At 42.2% G+C, this 20041-nt stretch overlaps 1 protein-coding gene across 19 annotated transcripts in view; it reads left to right on the plus strand.

The window, feature by feature from the left end:
• MICAL3 (microtubule associated monooxygenase, calponin and LIM domain containing 3) overlaps positions 1–20041 on the plus strand; it is a 182361-nt gene that overhangs the window by 140602 nt on the left and 21718 nt on the right. For 12 of the 19 annotated variants that reach the window (XM_064654486.1, XM_064654501.1, XM_064654487.1 and 9 more), the window contains 10 exons: positions 991–1128; positions 3276–3338; positions 6447–6551; positions 7167–7298; positions 7700–7791; positions 9036–10911; positions 11900–11994; positions 16296–16346; positions 18161–18268; positions 18985–19078. In XM_064654486.1, the coding sequence (XP_064510556.1) occupies positions 991–1128; positions 3276–3338; positions 6447–6551; positions 7167–7298; positions 7700–7791; positions 9036–10911; positions 11900–11994; positions 16296–16346; positions 18161–18268; positions 18985–19078 (2754 nt within the window). The remainder of the gene's footprint in view (positions 1–990; positions 1129–3275; positions 3339–6446; positions 6552–7166; positions 7299–7699; positions 7792–9035; positions 10912–11899; positions 11995–16295; positions 16347–18160; positions 18269–18984; positions 19079–20041) is intronic. The other 7 variants (XM_064654489.1, XM_064654500.1, XM_064654493.1 and 4 more) reach the window with 6 other exon arrangements.

Genomic DNA, 20041 nt, shown 5'->3' on the forward strand with positions numbered 1-20041 from the left:
CTTTTGAAGACCACTCCTGCAGAAGGTGAACACCCGTCCCCTGTAGAATCAGTTATTTTTTTATGGATAAATAAAACCTGAGTTACAGTCCCGGAGCAGATAACAACAGAGACAGGGTCTATGAATTTAATACCTCAGAGTAGGTGCTCCCAAAGGTGGGTGTTCTGCAGCAGTTAAACAAGTTGCTTATCAATTGCTTTAGGTGCCCGTTGTTCCATAAGTAGCTGAGCTTTGTGTAGGCGGGTATTCCCTTCTGGGGAGGTGGGAGTGGCTGTTAAGTCACAATCAAAATGCTGTTATTCTTCAGGAAAAAAAAATCCCCCCTTTGAACAAGTCAGTACAAAAGAGCAGGAGTAAACAAAGTAGTGTTTTAAGTGCTAAAGTAGGCGTGTGCCCCTGTGTGCATATGCACATGCACACATGTGAAACTCTGAGATCCATCATGTAATTTAATTCACAAAGTAGTGTGTACCCAGCCCAGAAAGGAGTGCTTAACCCAATAATAGGAGATGAAAAACCTTTTGTCTTGGTGCATCAAACTACAATGCAGATTGTCCCTTGCCTTTAACAGCAAGACATCGTTTGCAATAATCATAATGAATAGGCTGAAGGAGCTGGAAATTTCTGCTAAATTGGTATTTACATACCACATACTGTTGGACACCTAGAGAATGTCTTTCATTTCAGCGAAGCTTCTTGCAATAGAGATAATCTATAATTATTTTCTTTATAGCATTCCTCTGCCTTTGGAATGGCATTATTCAGCTTTGATGGGAAGTATGAGGAGCGCTATATTGGTGTATGCGTGCACACACAATGCCAAGCTTTTTCTGTCTGTCTTGCAAACTGATCTGAGCCAATAATATTTTCTTTTCTTATTTCCTTTCCTATATTGTGTTACCTTTCCTTTCCACTGCTCTCCCATCTTTTCCTCCCTGTCCTTCATATACCCTTCCTACAACCTGGTATACCATGCCCTCCTCCTGCTAGCTGGAAACCTTAGGCTGCAGCAGATTGTAAATCCGGTTGATCCTCTGGAGATCCTGGCAGATGTGCACTGGACACACATCCGTGAAAAAGAGGAGGAGGAAAAAATGGTCTCAGCCTCAAAGTCCTCCACCTCCAGAGGTAATATCCCCCTAAGCCCCACACTGTCAATTCTTGGATCACAGTTGCAGCTGTTTAACTGTTGGTTCTGTGCCCTTCGAGAGCAGTGACTTCAGCAGGGGCAGCAGTGATTGAAAGGAACTACTTTCAAATTACACTGAAATTACACTTGGTTAAACATTTTGCTTTTCAAGCCGGTGTCTGTTTAAAATTACTGCTTTCTCATCTCTGTGTTGTGAGTTCTAACCCATTTGTCTGCCTGCTTCAACTCCCATAGCATTTTTCTTCACCACACACATGATTTGGTGGTGCTGGAAATCTGCCCTCCGTAACCGACTTTAGGGATGCTAAAGAGAAGTTGTCATGTGCTTTTTGTGGCAGTGAGGACTCTACACCTCTCTAGGGAAGGCTGAAGGGCTGTGTTGTGTAGCTACTCCAGCAAAGATTGAACAGGATCAGCTTCTGTATTGAGCATATTTCTCTACTGCTGGTTTTCAAAGAGTGTAACTGCATCTGGTATTAATAGGGAAGGATGGGGGTCAAAGGGCTTGCAAATCTGATGAGGGAGAGTTTTGACTGCCTGTGTTTAAGGTTTGGCAGTATATCTATTTTTTTTAATGTGAGGTGTGACCTTTGCGTGTTGTCAGTTACTTAAAAGGAAAACTTTGGAGGGGGAAAATGCTGGTAAGTCCAGTTCTCATGTGAGCGCCTTCCAGCAGTCTCTGCTGACCTTGTTCTAAACTGTATTACAGTGTATCTTAAGGTAAGTATGTCACAGGTGCTTTACCTATGGATTTAATAAAAGTTCACCATGCAGTTGATGAGCAGTGCTCTTCTCCCAGCCTGCAACCACTGTGACAGAACTGTAGAGGGAGTAAGTGTGCTGTGGGTTGTCTTTTACAGCAAGTGGGAAATTAAGTTAAAAAGCCTGGGGCTTTACCTCATGTTTCCTGATCATCTTCTATTCCAGATAATTATCTTTTTCTCCCAGTTCTAAAAGTTTGGTGTGGGGTGTTTTTAATCCTGGTCTAGGTTGATACACAGTTCCAGATCAGTTTGGCTACATTAAAACTGCAGTTTGTAGAATGCACTGGGACTTTCTGGTGTGAAATCTGTGCCCTACAAATAAGAGGTGGGTGTTTTGTTCCCACACTGCAACCACAGTGTTCAACTGTCTGTAACATTCAGTATTGTTAGAGTAGTTGTTTAATGTTTAAAAAATACAAAGTAAAAAATGTTAACATACTTTCTCAAGCTTACAGCAATTCAGGTTACCTGTGCTTCTGCTTCAGAGTGAGTGTCACTCTAGTTTCCCAGTTTTTATTTTCATTTGTGCTTTGTAATTCCTACTTTTCTGTATTATACTGGTACAGTTGCCAGCAACAGGTGATCCTTCCAGAATTGATTTTGTGGTTTTTCTAAATTCCTTTGGGAATGGGGGCAGGATTTTAATTTCCTTCCCCTAAAACCCAGTCAAAGTGGAACAATCCTGATTGATTAATTAGCTGCTTCAATTACTTTGTTACGTAGTACATGTGTGTACAGGTGTATCAGCAGTTTGGGGTTTTAAAGGGCTGTTGCCAATATGTATTTGTGTAAGTTTTCAGCCTGAGTTCAACGGATAAATTGTTCCTGGCTGAGCTCTGTTCTGTGATATGAGGTGTTTGGAGAGCCTGTCGGTAGCAGCAGCAGTGATGAGGTTTGCTGTGAAAGCCTGGGATAACGTGACAGTTCATAGAAGCCCTTCTCATTCTGCTTTGGGAGCTTTTCTTCATCTGCTGGCATGGGCACCTGGGCAGCACAGGTTCTGGGACCCCCGGTACAACCACCCCTCTCTTGTTGCTCAGATCCCTCCTCTCCTCGTTTCACTTCTCTGCAGAGTTTCAAGTGGAGCACAGTAGCAGCAACCTGCTGGTCAGATGCAGTGTTTCTCTCACTGTGCCACCCGTATTTCCTTTTAACATTACAGATCCTAAGGGAAGATTAGGCCCCTGACATTTGTGTGTTGCCTCAATTTAATTCTCGAGCCTGGAATCGGTTGTTTAAAATTTCATAGGTTTTATTCCTGTACGTGCTACTGAAAAATTTCCCTTTGTCACTCTTCTGTTTTAGACACTGACTGATGGTCTAATTTTGATTTCTTACGATTTATTGTTTTTTAAATTCAGCGTCCGACCTTCCCTCCGTACGCCATGAGGCGGTACAGGCGTGGCTGGAGACGGTCCCTGGAGGTAGTTTGGTGATGTTCTATGTATTCCAATGCACAATAACCCTGCCCGTCTCTTCTCCATGCCTTCAGCAGCTGAGCTGGTACTTTAACCCTGGAACTTACGGCCCTGTCGCTACTGCATGAGTGGAGTGGAGGGCGGGAGGAAGGGGAGTGTGCATGCACGCCTTGCTCAGGCAGACCCCTCTCGCATGAGCTCCACACCCGTTGTAACCCTTCTGAGGGCAGGTTATCTTGGGTGCAGTAATGCAGAAGGAGCACTTCAATTTGCTTTGTCAACTGAAGATGGGAGCAGTTATTCTCCCCCAAACCCACAGAATAGAAGAACGTGGGGCTTTCTTGCAGGTGAAAGATTAAGTGGTAGACAGTGCTTAGAGCAATGGCAGTTCTCTGTAGCAACTGCAAACTGTAGTTATCTGGTGAAGGAAATAAGAAAGAATAATAAGATTGAAACTGGGATCTTCAGGAATAGCGATTGTGTTTCCTTTGGCCTGGGGTTTCACGTTATTCAGGAAAGCCTCGTGAATGTTGAAGGATGGTAAAGCTCACCTGCTTTTTTATATGTGGTCCTCTAAGCTCCATTACAAAACTGGTGAGCGTGAAGATTCTGGGATGCCAGTAGGGGGGTACATCTGTGTAAAGCTGTGAAGGTATCTCATTCAGTGGAGTAGTTTGTGCTGGGTAGTTGGTGTACAGCTGAGTTGCTTTGGCACATCAGAATAGCTCGCTTGCCTTTAAAACTTTGCTTCTGCTGCTGCTTTGGCAAGCCAGCAGTGTTTACAAGATGTCTGCACACGAAGCAGTCTGCTGACAGCTGACAGCCTAATACAAACCAAGTGCTGATCCCAGTTTCTGGCTGCTGTAGTGTGTAGCTTCTGAGTTACTGTGTGACAGCTTTTGGCCTCTTGCTCCTTACCCTAACTACATATATGTATATGCACAGTATATGTATAATATAACCAGCCACCTGCAAGCTCTCCGTGTCCCTCAAAGTGGGATCCACCCTTGCACCAAGTTGCTACTTATCGATGCATCTGTAATCTTCCATTGAGTTTTGTGTTCCAACCTGTTTAAAACCTGATTTTTCTCCTCTCTCTCCAACACAACCTGTGTGTGTCGTGTCAGTTCATGGTTTCTGGATCTGAAGACCTACATATACGTAGTGGATTCAGATATTCTTAACATCAGTTATGTTTTTTGCAAGTTCTGATTAAGATCACTCACATTTGCTGCTACCATAAAACCATCCCATGACATTATCATTTCCAAAATAACATAAACTACTGCATACCTAAGCAACAATCAGACTGGAACATGTTTTAGTTTTGTTCAGTAGATTTGTAAATGCCCCTGTGGGAAGTCCAGCCTTTGCCATATGATTTAGTATCATATGGCATAGATAAACCCATATGTTTATCTATGTTAATAATCCTATAGAACATGGAAAAAGGGAAATTCTCAGGTTGAAGGAAGAAGACAAACCACCCACTGAAGGCTGTGTTTTGAAATAAGCAAAACCCTATATTAGAGAAAGAGGAGAGGCTGCAAGACCTCAATTTTAGGGAGGGTTAGTTTGTTTTTGAGATTGTCTTAATTAGCATTGCTGTCATATAAATGGTTCCAAGAGCCACATCCTCACTAGTAAATAAAGAGGACCAGGACCTACACCCTGACTCGGGAGGAACCTGGCACACCATGGTTCTCTCCTGCATGGCTTAACTTCTTTGCCATCCAAGATCAGGGGCTGTGTTCAGACTGCCTGTGGAAACAGCCTGGGCCCTTCCCAGGGAACTGACTGCTGAGAGTTGTGCCTGGAGCCCTCCTCAGGATGACAGTGTGACACTGTGTGCTTTCAGGTCTAGAGACCTGCACCACTTAGTTTACTGGTGTAGGTGCAACCAAGGAGGTTATAAATATATAACTTATCGTTGTTATAGAACCATATCCTGTGTGTATAATTAGCAGATGTGCATGGTAACACATGCTGACTGTGTACACATTGGCAAGAGGATGTACAGCAGAGTTAAATGTTGTTGAACATGAATCGATAATAACTCACTTCACACTTTTAAAACTGTAGTTGACCAATGCTACTGTAAAAAAAAAAAAAAGGGAAGTGCTCACTTTTCTTTTAATATTTAAATTATGTTTTATGAAAATGTTTAACAAAAGAAAAAAAAGTAAATCATCCATAGCACTAGATATGGGATAATGTGTCATAAGGTTTAAGGGGTTATTTTAAAAAGTATCATTTAATAATGAAATTAGACCCCAGACTTTGATCTTGTCTCTCCCCCTGTAATTAAATCCTGTCACAAGTAGTAATGTCAGAGTTGCAAATTCAAGAACCTTTTCTTCATTTTGACCCAGCAAATCAAATTATGATCTGTAAAAGAAAAAAAAGTTTTGAAAATGTAATTTAAACTATTTAAAAGTATCTCAATTAATGATCTGTGACAGCAAAATAGTTTTTTATATCATTTTAATTACTTTAAACTATCTCAATTTGTGCCCTATGTACTTGTACAGCATATGAATTTTCTTAGACTTTATTACCAAAGACTGCAGTAGCTGCACAGCATTAAACAGTTTTCAAATGTAATAATGGTCAATCCCAGAGCTAGACTCTGTCTCTGACTTACACTCTCAAAACCTGTTTCGATTTCAAGATGAACAGTCATGGTACATGGTGAAGATTTCAGTTTTGACTTAATGCACGTATTCTATCAAGTGGTGGTGACTGTTCTGGTGTGGTAAAGGAAAAAAACCAATCTTCCTGGAAGAACAGTAAACTTTATCCTGGTTTGATGTCCTCCCAGTCCCCTTCTTGTTTAATTTTTCACAAGGCCTGTTGCTCAGAAAAACCTTGGCTGCTTTCACTGCAAATGCCTCGGAGACTCCCCAGGGGCAGGCGTTCCTTGATTAATTGGAGTCTGGAAGTGTTGTTCCACCATAGATGTCCTTCCAGGTGACACATTTTGGGATTCCTTGTTTTGGCAGTAATTAATAAACATCTCGACTATAAACTGTTGGTACAGTTCAATGTAGAACCTTTTCACTGTCTAGTGTTTGTCTTCTTTTCTTTTTTTCTCAATATTTGAATATATTCTAGCTCCGTGTGAGGATAATGATGTGGAGGATGAGCTGGGCACAGAGCCTGCAGACACAGAAGGGCAGGCAGGTGAAGAGGGAGACACGGGTGCAGAGCTGGATGATGGTAGGGTACCGTGTGCAGCCTTTAAACCTGTTGTGTGAACACAGTTGTACTGGCAGAAAATACTTTGTGTGAAGCTACTTAAACATGGTATTATTTTTAGTGGTGTGGGAGTTTGTTTTGAATAGTCAAGAGGGAGCCAGGAGTGAGTGACAAGAAGAAAGACAAGAACCTCAATGCCACGGATTTTGTAATGAATTTCTTATGTCTTCTCACCGTAACTAAAGTGTCTTGTGTCCATATTCTGTGCTGATACTGATGAATAACAGAAATAGAAGTAAATTTGGGAAAGTTCTACAATATTATGCCAGAATCCTTCCCTTGCTGTTGTAAAATTAACTGCATATGCCAGAAAACATAAAAAAATTTCCAGAAAACAGATAAGGCAGGACTTCAGTTACTGATTTAGCTATTTGTACTAACAGTGCAATCATTAACTGCTTACATTGACTGCCTAAATGACTAATTATCACACCAGAAAAGGAGTGAAACATTTAGGGGCTCAGGTTATGAAAGTGATTGGCACCTTGTGAATAAAAAGAAAGTATTGTGTCCTGATGGATTTGTATTCGAATTCTGTTGTTGGTTTTTTTTTTCCCCTGCCCCACCCACGACCAGATGACATCGCATCCGATGCAGAAGCGGAGTTTCGCTTACACCGGGGTGGTGTAGAACAGGCAGAACTAAAAGTCTCTGAAGATGAAGAAGATGAAGAAGAAGCAGAAGGTGCTTCTTCCAGCGTGGCAGAAGGTAGTTGCTTTCTCATCAGTGTTTCAGTGATTTTGATTGAGTTAGAGATAGTCTGTACATTTATGAGATTTGAGAGAAGAGAGTCTCTTGGATTTGAACCATCTTGCTCCTCTCAATGGCAAGGCATGTGCTTGCATTGACATTTTGAGATGAATGTTCTGAATCCATTAATCACAGCTTCCTAAATGTGAGAACCCCTCTAACTGCTTTTTCTTGTAAAACTTTTTACATTAAAAAGCTTGTACCATTTTGAATATTTAAAAGTTTTTGTCTATGTTCCAGATGTCCAATCTAGAATTTGTAATAAGCTGAGAAATTTGTCTGTACTTGCTGTGTGTAACATAAGAGCCATTAATATTCTAAATTTTTTTGTGTTTTTGGAACATTTTTGCTTTCCCTAGATCCATGCAAACCATCCATCCCTATCCAGGCATCTAGTGACAGTGTTCTTCCTCTGTCTCCAGCTGCTAGTCCCAAAGCAAAACAAGCAGAGGTAAGAAAGAGAATCTTTGACATTTTCCACTTACCACCTGTAGTTCAATTAAACATTTTGTTGGATAAACTAATGAGGGCTGACAGCAGTGGGCTTTTCTCCTTTCCCGTCTCTAAAATTTACATTGATCTTGAAATCTGACTTTATTTATACTCAAAATATAAAGTACTATCTTTTTTACCTATCTTTGGAGTGTAGTGGCTCTGTCACAAAAGTTCCCATCACAAAGCCCAAAAAGAATTATCCAGGATATTTTAATTTCAGTGCCCAGTTAACAAGAGGTATACATGATGAATGAGGGGAGCCATAACTAGTGTGTTTCCTATTTATCCTGGTCTAGCTGTCTTTTATGTACCAAAAGCAGATTTAAAATTATAGTAGCAACCAAAGCAGTACTTCTCTATTCCAGAATTCAACGTAGTTCAGCTTAAGGAATTGAGGCATGTCACATGTTGTACTTCATTTGTCAGCCCTGGGAGGTAGCTTGCAAGTGTACTGGGGTGTTTGTGGCTGCTGGTGTCTAAGAGCTGAAAGTACATAACCCTTAAAATATTCAATTCAAATTTTTCCCTTCCAAGTGCCTGTTTTTAAGGAATTATTAAAAGATGATACTTCATTCTAGAGAGTTTTGACATAAACCAGTTTACTTTTACCATGGACAGATTAAGGGCTAAGTCTGGTTTGCTGACAGCAATTGCTGACAACATTGACTTTCTACTAAATTAAGTTTGGTTTTTTGAGGGCCATCTAATGGTTCTGTTAGACATAGTTAGTGTTTTTATCAGTATAATGCCTGAATGCAGTTCTCAAGACCTGTGTGTTTATTAATAGAGATGTTCGTGCTCCAGTGGTCACGTGTCTGCATTCAAAAGAAAGCTGGAGCAAAAGATGCCATTGGAAAGAATAACACCAGATCTCAGTCCGAGGAGTCCCCTGCCAAAGGGTTAAATTGTAAAAGAACAAATTGTGCTCTTGAGTAATATGGGTGTAGGAGGTGAAACCCAAAATTTCTCAGACTATTAAGGGGCAAGTGAACTGCAGCCTAATTTACTCTTAAAAGAGAAAGCGTCCCTTGCTTTAAGAAAGCATGGCAGCAGACACCAGTCAGCAGAAAAGTGCTGTACAGATGAGACCTGGAGAGGCTTGCTTCAAATCTGTCTGAGATAAGGGACCACCACAATACACAGAGATGGAGATTTGAAGGGAGAGATAATATTAATATTTTCCTCTTTCACTTTTTGTAGGATGTACGAGATCCCCTGGCTGAAGTACGCCGTGCAATAAAATCCCCAGAGGCACGCTTTTTTCCTGAGCCTTTCGTTCTTGAGGAAGGACCAAAGGATGAAATTCCCAAAGAAAGGAGAGTTAAGAGCCCTTTGGTGCCACTATCTCCAGTGTTATCCCAGCCGGTTGCATCACCAGAAGCCATTGCACCTACGTCACTAGCAGAGTCTCAGCCAGCAGCACCAACATTGGCTTCATCCCCAAAATCTGCTCAAATGCCTATCTGTTCCCAGCCTTTGCCTTCTGCTGAAACATCCATTCCATCCCCAGTGGAGCCTCCAGTATGTTTCCAACCTGTCCCAGCCTTAACGTCTACTCCTTTAGCCAAACTGGTCCTTAGGGGCCAGGATGGTGAGGTGGAAAAACTGGGGAGCCCTACTACTGCAGAAGAAGCCCTGAAACGGAGTAGCCTTGTGGAAGAGTTCTGGATGAAGAGTGCTGAAATCCGGAGGAGCTTAGGGCTCACCCCAGTAGAGAGAAACAAACGCCCAGAGACGAACTTCACTGTGTCTGCTCTTGAGACAACTCCTCTGAAGAGTTTTAATAGCAAGAATATTTCAGGGGATGAAAGGATCCATCCTGTGAAACCCCAACCTGCCCCAAGAAGGCAGGGACTGTCCAAGTTAGAAAACGAGCAGATTTCTCTGCTCACTCCAAAGTCTCCATCAGAAAAAGAGCTAAAGATTTCCGGTGAAGTACGGGGAGATGTATCCAGCAGTTCTGGACTTGGCCTTCAGGAGAGCTCATCCAACATGAGAACTATGGCGAGCCAGAGCTTCAACACCTCTGACTCTACCATGCTCACTCCCCCATCTAGTCCGCCTCCACCACCTCCTCAGGATGAAGAACCAGCCACTTTGCGCAGAAAGAGATACCAGGCGCTCTGGCAGAACGAGGTTGAAACCAGGTCACCTCCAACACCAGCATCGACACCTCCTGTTCTCCGACACCAGGAGCCAGCCCCTGCTGCCAAGGAGACAACCCCGGCCAAGAGAGAAGACGTGCGCAAGTCTTTTGCAGAAAGTGTGGACGAGATTCCGTTTGCTGATGATGTAGAAGACACGTATGATGACAGGACAGAGGACTCAAGCCTTCACGAGAAGTACTTTACCCCTCCTACCAGTAGGCCAAGGCCAGAGAAACCACTTGTTTTGCCCTTGGTCAGAGAAAATGGTGGTCCACCCTCAGTGGAAGGAGGGGTTAATCAAAAGAAGAGACTGTTCCCTGAGATTTCTGTGGAGGCCAAGGAGCTTGCTGAAGAAAGAATGAGAGCCAGAGAGAAGTCTGTCAAGAGCCAGGCACTACGTGATGCCATGGCTAAGCAGCTGTGCAAGATGAAAGATATGGAGATGGCTGCAGCTGCTGCTACTGCGGCCACAAGGGCGCGAAAGGCATCTTCGATGCCCTTGAAGACCAAAGAATTGTTTTATGAGTCTCCAAAGCATTTGGCCTTGAAATTAGCAGAGGGATCCACACGAAAGCATAATTCTGCTAGTGAGAAGTTCTCCACTCCTCCTGCTGATATGGCTGGACCTGAAGGGTCTGTCAGCTCTTCAGAAGGCTCCAGTGGGAAGAGTAAGAAAAGAAGTTCTCTTTTCTCCCCTCGTAAGAACAAAAAGGAGAAGAAATCCAAGAATGATAGTAGGCTTTCTGACAAATCTAGTGGTGGGACAGAGGAAGCAACAAAGCCCAGGTCGTTATGGAAGTCTGTTTTCTCTGGGTATAAGAAAGACAAGAAGAAAAAGACCGATGACAAGTCCTGCCCGAGTACTCCCTCAAGTAGTGCCACTGTGGATTCTGGCAAGCGCAAAGCATCTCCATTGATTACAGCTGCAGGTATAACAGATATGTGCCTCTGCACCATGTAGTTTTCCTACTCCTTGGTATCCTTGAAAGTAGGTTTGGCTTGCTTTGTCATTCAGCTACTGTGCTGATAATGCTGCTCCCCAGTGTCAGATGGGCAGATCGGGGTAAGTGCTGGGGACTAGACTTGTATGTTTGCATATTGACAGAATTAGTTGATATCCACTGGAAAAAATGGATCCTTAACTAAAAGTTTCACTCTCAACATGGACAAAGCAAATCTGTTTTCTGCCTTAAATGGATTTGAGAAATAAGCACTATTAGTTAGAATTTGTGACATTTCTTCCCTATTTTAATTCTGATCCTCATCTTTTCTTGGGTGGTCCGTCCTCTCTCTTTGCCTCTCTCTTTGCCTCTCTCTTTGCCTCTCTCTTTGCCTCTCTCTTTGCCTCTCTCTCTCTCTCTCTCTCTCTCTTTTTCTACCTGGCTCCATGGAAGCTGAAGACTGCTGAGATGCAGTTGTTCCTGTGTTCTCAGTGATCTGGCAACTGTTGGATCTATGAAGTAGGGGTTTTGCAGCCTCATGTAAATCTGTCACATGCCCACCAGTTGCAGGCAGAGATGTTTAATGGCAATGTGGGATACAGTAAATAAGTTAGCTATAAATGTGATTGAAAGCATTTCTCTGGCCTAGGACAAAGAGTCAAAATAGTGCTGGCTGCTGTCATCCAAGTGCTGTATCTAAGAGCATTAATACAGTACAAAGGGAGAATCATGATCATTATTTCTAACAACATTTGAGGAAAGTGATGCTCTTCTAGGTCAAAGCTCAGAGATGCTGATCATTTTGTGGAGCGGTGCTGCTCTGGTCACTGAATCCCAGGTGAAGCAACTGAGACTGACATGAAAGGACTAAGTATTTTTGATGCTCAGTCAAACAACTTAAAACTGAGTTCTAGAATGTTTACAGAAAGGGTAGTTACCTCTCCTTTAACTTCCCTTTTTATTCCCGGCTTCTCAGATTTACAGCTCCGTCAACACCTGAGTTTCTCAGAGGACTCTGACCTGTCCAGTGATGATGTTCTGGAACGCTCCTCCCAGAAATCCAAACGAGAGGTAGGTAGATGGGAAATGCATCTCGTGTCCTGCATATCACGGACTCAGAGAATCACATCAGAAAGTTGGATGATTAATGTTGTTGTTTTTACTGTTTCTCCCAGACTTTTCCTGTAAGCTGGCTGACTGTTCTGCCTAAAATAAGTTGGTTTCACAATTGCAAGCTACTCTCCCCTGTTATCATATGAAGGATCCATTGTCTCACTGTGGCATTACCTTACAATGAATATTACAGTCAGAAGAGTGAATTTTGTCCCTGTTGTGAACATCTCCACAATCTAGAGAAAACAGATTTACTGTCAGAAGAGTAAATTTCACTGGCTGTAATATTACTGCAAAAACATAATGATGAGATAGTTCTCACTTTTTCTGAGAGTCTGATTTTAGGATAGTGGCCCAGAGGACCCAGAGCAGGATGGAGTACTCAAGCTGAGGTCTTGTGAGGGCAGAGTAGAGGGTCAGAACCTCTGTCAGCTTGCTGGTCACGGCTCTCTTGATGCAGCCCAGGATACTGTTGGCTTTCTGGGCTGCAGGTGCATGGTGCTGGATCATGTTGTGACCAGCACCCCCAAGTCCTCCTCAGGGCTGCTCTCAATCCATTCTCAGCCCACCACATTGGTCAGGCACAATTTGCCATTAATGAAGCAACAGTCCTCAATCACCTCCTTATTTCCCATGTGCCTTAGCATAGTTTCCAGGAGGATCTTGCTGGGCACTGAGAGGTGACTGACTGGGCTGTAGTACCCCAGGTGTTTCTTTTTCCCCTTTTTAAAAATGGGGATTATGTTTCCCCTTTTCCAGTCAGTGGAAACTTCACCAGACTGCCATAGCTTCTCAAATATGATGGATAGTGGCTTAGGCTCTTCCTCTGCCAGGTCCTTCAGAACCCATGGTCCCATGGACTTGTGTCCCTTCAGGTTCCTTAGGTGGTCTCAGACCTGACCTTCTCCTGCCTTGGGCATTTTTTCATTCTCCCAATCCATGCCTTTCCCTTCCGTGACTGGGATGGTGTGGCTGGAGCACTTGCTGGTGAAGATCAAGGCAAAAAAGCTATTGATTACTTCAGCCTTTTCCATATCTTAGATAACCAGATCTTCAGTTTCCTTCCAGAGAGGGCCCATATTTTCCCTTTTATCCCTGATGTACCTGTAGAAGCTTTCCTATTGCCTTTGATGTCCCTTGCCAGATTTAATTCTGTCAGGGCCTTAGCTCTCCTAACCTGATCCCTGGCTGCTTGGAGAATTTCTCTATATTCCTCCCAGGCTACCTTTCCTTGCTTCCACTCTCTGTAGGCTTCCTTTTTGTTTCTAGAATTTGTCCAGAAGCTCCTTGTTCATCCGTGCAGACCTCCCAGCATTTTTGCTTGACTTCCTTTTTGTTGGGATGCATTGCTCCTGAGTTTGGAGGAGGTGATCCTTGAATATTAACCACTTTTCTTGGGCCCCTTCCTCCCTCCAGGGCTTTATCCCATGGCACTCTACTAAGCATATCCCTGAAGAAGCCTGAGTCTGCTCTCCTGAAGTCCAGGGTAGTGAGCTTTCTGTGCACCCTCCTCACCGGCCTAAGGATCTAGTATAAGGATTTGGTTTATTTGCACATACTTATATGTGGAAAATAAATGATGAGAGCAAAGTTCCGAAGTTAGTTGCTTTTAAACTATTTAATTCAATTTTAGAATGGCACTATTAATGCAAAAACAGGGGAAAAATTTAAGGAACTGGTTGATCATAGTAATGAAGAGCCCTGCTTTCATTCCGAGAACCTCTAAGCTCCGCTAGACAGAATTGACAAGGTTTGGAGGAATAAGTAGAGATTTTATTGGCCCCATCAAACACTAAAGCTCTTCTGGTACTGAAGAGTGAAAGCTGTGTTCCCACAGTCCCTCCCTGGTGGTGCCTGGTACACATGTTAGAACAGCTCAAGAAGAAGAGAGCATCTGAGAGGGTAATGTCACAGACACAGTGCTCTGTGCCTTCCTGTCTCAAACCTGTCCTCCAGTGTGCACAAATCAGTCTCAGATGCCAGGCTCTAGTTGATACTTGGCTCAGATGGCAAAGGTGTGGAAATACTGCAAATTAAAGTGTCATATGAAATGCTTCTTATGTATATGTAGTAAAATGAAATAGAATAACTAATGAATTTAAAGCTGGTGGAAGGAATTGATGAACTAAATAGGAATTTTCTGTATTTACTTATCTCTCTTTTAATCTTTTTCCCTAGTTGGTCTAGATCTCTTCTGAGAGGAAGATTATTTTGTTTTTATTTTATTCCCTTTTTTCTCTCCCCCTTCCATTCCTCCTTGCATGCCCTCAAGGCGTTTCATGAGAAATTCTGCATTTTCCCAGAGATGCAGAAGAACGAGGTACCTGGGGCCAGCAGAGGACAGATACCCAATACCTGGGGTTCAGATAAGAGTTACAGAGTCACTGCTCTGTCTTGTGAACTCCTTCGGAAGGAGCCAAGGCTGCAGTAAGGTCCAGCCTTGTTTTCAGACTTCGATGTACCTTAATGGTCACTTTTTTTTTCTATGCTGAGCTACTTCGATTTCAAATGACTTTTGTAGAAAAAATGTCACTAAGCACTGGAGAGGATGATAAGTGACAGTGGCAGATGCCTGGATTCCTAATACCAAAATTGTCTTGCAAGCTCTGCCAAGGGTATGGTGGTGGTGCCTCCTTCTCTCTCATTTGCTGTTGCTGAAGTTACGTTAGGAATTTGTTTGCTCAGCATCTGCCTGTTTTCTGAAGAACAGTTTTGAGAATGCATTTATCTAGAGGGTACAGATCTGAGAACTCCCCTTGCCTGGTTTCATTGCATCCTGTCCAAGGATGTAGAACATATGTGCAAACACTGGAATGCCTTGTTGTCAAAAGAAATGTAACCAAACTTCGAGACTGACAAAGCTGGGTTTGTACTGATTTGGGGAAAGGGGTGATATTTTTTAAGTCACAAACTGCATGCTACTTATTATGGGTAAGAACTGACTTTACTGTGTGTGCTACATAACTTTTATGTGAACCCCCTCCTCTGAACTGAAATTCTGTTTGTGCTGCTTTTTTGATAATTGTAGTGACCTTTGCTTCCCAGACAGCCTGCTCTGTTTAGCCTGTTCTTTGTGATCAGAAGTGAATTAATTCAGTGTTGTTTAATGTAGTGGCTTTCAAGAGAAGCATCTTGCAAAGAATTCCTAATGTAAATGCCCTCTGGGTCTCGTGTTTGTAGGTGTGTGTCACTGTGTGTTTGTCATTGTTCCTGTGCAGTTGTGGTGTTGTGGTCAGACGTGTGTTTTACTGCCACAGGTAGCTTGCTTTTTACTGGAGTTTGCAAACGTGCTGGTGTTGTTCTCTGGCTTTTCATTTGTGACTGGTTTTAGTTAATTCAATGTGAAAGTGCAAAATGCTGCCTGTTCACCCCGAGTGGCACAATGCCTTCTGTACTTCATGGCATGAAGGGAAAGTCACCTCTCTTCTAAATGCTAAGAACTTTACTTGCCTTATATTTGGGTACAGAAAGTAGTGATTTCCCTCTCCTTTTCCCCTTCCTTTTCCCCTTCCTTTTCCCCTTCCTTTTCCCCTTCCTTTTCCCCTTCCTTTTCCCCTTCCTTTTCCCCTTCCTTTTCCCCTTCCTTTTCCCCTTCCTTTTCCCCCTCATTTCCCTCAATTTTAGCTCCTCAGGATCTTTGGAGGCCCTCCTTTTAGACAAGGAGATTCCATTACTGCAGGACACATAACGCACTCTGAGTCCGTCTGCAGTTTCTTAGTTCACAAAGCAGTGAGGAAGATTTAATATGTTAGTTAAATGCAAATTGTATTTTCTATGAAATAGAGATAATTTAAAACCATGGAATAAACACAACTCCTAGGAGAGACTGTAAATCAAATTTTAAATGGAGAATTGTGTGACAGAGTAATACACGTTTGGCTGAACCAGTTCAGACCAAGCATAAGTCATTATTCCAAATCCTAAGCCAAAATTTTGTGCCTATACTTGCTCAGTGGACATTAAAACTGCAGGTAGATAAAGGCCAAATAATTCTCTAGAAAAAGGTATTTCCAGGTTGATATCTTTAAAGAGGCTGCCAAAACTAGTTGCTTTCAGGAGAGTGCTAGAAACTTGATTTTGTGGGCAGAAGTTCCATTGTGCTTCGTCAGTCTGGGTCACATTCAGCATTTGCATAAATTTGTTTCATTGAAAAACCACTTTGTTTTATTACTGTGCATCTGTTTTCAATGTTGAACTGATTTTGCTTCATTTTTGTACGTTTTATTTTTTTTTTTCCCTTTACCATTCCCCCTTTAAAGTCGATCTATGTACCACACGCCTTGGCATTCAAGAGATCATACTCGTCAAAGGTAGTGTCTCCATTCCCACTAGTTGGCCATTGTTGCATTGCATGTCCCTGTATTAACCCATTGGATCCATAGCTCCCCACCACATGTGCACTAACACCACCGACATTGACTGTGCATGCCTGAGATGGTGGCAGACATGGGCAGCAAATTCTCTGTAGAAGTTGTCTACCAAAAATGCATTAAGCTCCGAAATGTCTGTCTGGTCAGAATGCATGTGTTTATCAGTGCACCACTGTACAGTGATGTGGATGATCTGTGAGCTTCAGGGCAAATTGGTTCTCAAGGCAGTTAAATACGTTTGCATATTTTTTTTTTTTTTTTTTTTAATATTTAGAATGTAAGTTCAAGTGAATCATCACACTTTAATCAGCATCCTTCAAAATTGTTTCACTCAATCTGAGTGAAACTCTGTATCAAGCTAAAATCAAGGCAGAAGTTGCTGCATTCTGAAATTCTTACTGTCCTGTCTTCACAGTCACAACAGTGTTACGTGGGGTAGGAAAGTCACACCCTCTGTCATTTTACCTTCTGATTTGGGTATCATTGTGGATTTCATGTTTTAAAAGAAAGGAAGAAAGAGTAAAGTGTTGGCTTCTTGAAGCTTTAACAGTGGTGCTTTCCAACGACCTACCTGAGGGATTTTTAATTGAGCTGTGATCCTACCTTGAATTCTGTTCACTAGGAAAAATAAACCAGAGGTAGACTGACCATTGTAGCAGTACAATAACCAGATAAAGCAAATTTCAGGGTGGTCTGACTTAACATTCTGTTCTTAAAGTTGACAGTCCATGGAGGAGATCACTTTCCAGAAGTGGAATACATCTGTTTACAGCAGTCCCTTAAAGCTTACATACATATACATGAGAAAACAGTCCTTTTCTTCACTGTAGTTCGCTAAATGCAGTTGTGATTTTTTTTTTGACACTCTTAAGACTCAATGGAACTCTGTAAGCCCTCCTAGACTACAACACATCCAACTAGTCTATCTGAAAAGATACTAAACCCAATTTCAGTAGTGTTAAAAAGACTTATTTTTAAACTAGTTTCACTGACAGAAAAGGAGGAAAACCTTTCTATTTTTACAAAAATAGCTTTTCTCCTTTTGAGTGGCTTCTGGTGGTGTCACATTCTAATTTTAGTTAAAGGGTTGTTTCCTGTGTTGTATACCAGCAAGTTTTGTGGGGTTGCTCTTGATTTCCCATCTCACACCAGAATGTCAATCTGCTTTCAAATGTCTTTTTGCCTTCTTGAATCACTGAAAAGCTGCACAAATTTACAGAGGGTGTCATTACCAGTATAAATCCCAACTATGGAAGTTCTTGCTCCAGAACATAATAGGGAGAAGGGAATTCCAATACAACTACACTAGTCGATAATAATTTCTTAACTTACACTGCTGTAACTGTTCATGTAGACAAGCATTTACCTTCATTTAGAACAAAATCAAAATGACCCCTCTACACAGTACTCATTGATTTAACTAAATCCATTTTGGCTAAATATTGAGAAATAGAATAAAAATTGATTTTATCTTTGGAGAGAGGTTTCATGTAGTAGTGGAAGGCTGGGGTGGGATGTTATATAAAAGCACAGCTTTGCAGTTGGCTTATATGCTTCTTCACTCCTGATTTGATCCTGAAATTATTGCTCACTGCACTGTGAACACCTTTGCCTACCGAAGCTTGACTTTTGACACAGCCATGGCAAAGACAGAACACCTCCCTTCTGAGATTTTTGGAAGAGAAAATGGTCACCCCTGCCCCTGTACCTCTGAACATGTGAATAAGATGTGCTCCTGTTTTTCCTTCCTTCAGAGGGCCTACACAGAAGAGGAGCTGAACGCCAAGCTGACCCGGCGGGTGCAGAAAGCCGCCCGTAGACAAGCCAAGCAAGAGGAGCTAAAGAGGTTACACAGAGCTCAGGTAGCGTCTCACAGTCACAGTCCTCTTGTCCTCTCTGTGTGAGAGCACCATGATCCTGACATTCCTCTGAGTGTGTCAGAAGAGAAGCCAGAGACAGAACTTTCCTCTGTTTCTGGATGAGTGTCCCTGCTCCTGCTCCCTCTTTCAAATTTGGTATCATGCCACTGAGCAGTGGCACAAAACTTATCATGATGATTTTACATTTAGAAAAATAATGCCCAAAACACCTCTCTATCTGGAGATGAGTGAAGCATCATGCACTGAATGGAGCAGTGATACTCAGATAATACCTGATGGAGCTGCACCTATCATTGCTTTGCTGGATTATGCTGGTGGATGAAGTGTTACCAAATTAACATTTAATTACCACAGAATCTGCTAGAAAACTATCGACATCATCTGTAGGTGATGGGATTTGTTAAAATCTCAAGTTAGGGGCTCAGCTGACTGAGTAGAATCACCTTTCAGTTCAGTGTTTATGAAGGTGATAGGAGTTGTAGCAAATAAGTGAATATCAAGGTGTTTTCAAATTTAAGGGATCAGATGCAATGGAGTGGGGAGGATTTGTGATGCTTTTGAAGCAGTGTATTGTTGAATACAAATACTTGTTTCTGGGTAGGCAAATTTGACTGAAGTCACTCAGTGCTGGATGTGTGCTGCAGATAGAGCAGGAGAATTGCTTTTGGTGAGGTTCTGCTCCATTCTTCTCTGAACAGATTATCCAGCGACAGCTTGAACAAGTGGAAGAGAAGCAGAGGCAACTTGAGGAGAGAGGAGTTGCTGTGGAGAAGGCCCTTCGAGGAGAAGCAGGTATCCATCACAGCTTGGTTTGTTTTTCATGTTTTCTTATCAAGTGCTTGTGCAGTAGTCCATAGCTGTTTGGATTTTAGAGACAAATGGACCTTTATAGCCTAGAGATAGAGTCCAATGTGAATCCATTCTCCCTTTTCTGCTATCTTTCTGAGGCCTTGTTTTTCCTGTGTTTCTTCTAATTCTGGAACTTCCCTATTGGCAGAGACTTAGTTCACTTACCTTTGCCTGAGGCTTAGGAGGTAATGCTCCAGCTACTAATAATGGCTGTCTGACTGTTTCTGCATATTACTGGGTACTACAGCTAGAAAATTGCAGGGGTTTCCTACCTGCCATTCACACAAAGTTGTCACAGTAAGAGAACCTTGTTTGTATGTTAAGGAAATAATTGTGAAACTGTGTGTGCTTTCTCTATTTTGTTGGATTATCAAGGCAGTGTCCTTACAAGGGACCATCACAGAACATCTTCCTCACTGCACAGCCCAGCACACTGGCTACTTCTGACAAAGTTGTGCAGAGCAGAAGTGCACACGTGTACTGAAAGGTATCCATGTCAAGCTGTTCAAGAAAGATTATGTGTACTTGAAATTAAATTGAATGAGTATCATCTGATCTGGCAAGCATATGAGTGGAGGAGTACCTGGTTCAGATAATGCTGATAGTAGTATAATGATTTGGAAAAAAAAATCCTCAATTGCAAGGAGTCAAATATCCAACAGGCAAATGCAGTGTGTGTACACCTGACAGGCCCAGGATTATGTACCTGACTAGAAGAGTCAGAGTTCAGAAATGGCAGTAGTGGAACAGGTGTTTGGAAAATGTTTGCTTGTTGCTTGGATTGAAGAGCCACCTCTATGTCTGTGAAGATGGAATGTGATTAAGCAGTGAAGGTTCACCAGAGAGAAAGTCTGTTGGGACTTCCCATCAGTTACTATTTGGACAGAATTAGGTATGTCTGATGCT

This window comes from Pseudopipra pipra, chromosome 5 (assembly GCF_036250125.1).
Source record: "Pseudopipra pipra isolate bDixPip1 chromosome 5, bDixPip1.hap1, whole genome shotgun sequence".
In the NCBI taxonomy this organism is placed as follows: domain Eukaryota; kingdom Metazoa; phylum Chordata; class Aves; order Passeriformes; family Pipridae; genus Pseudopipra; species Pseudopipra pipra.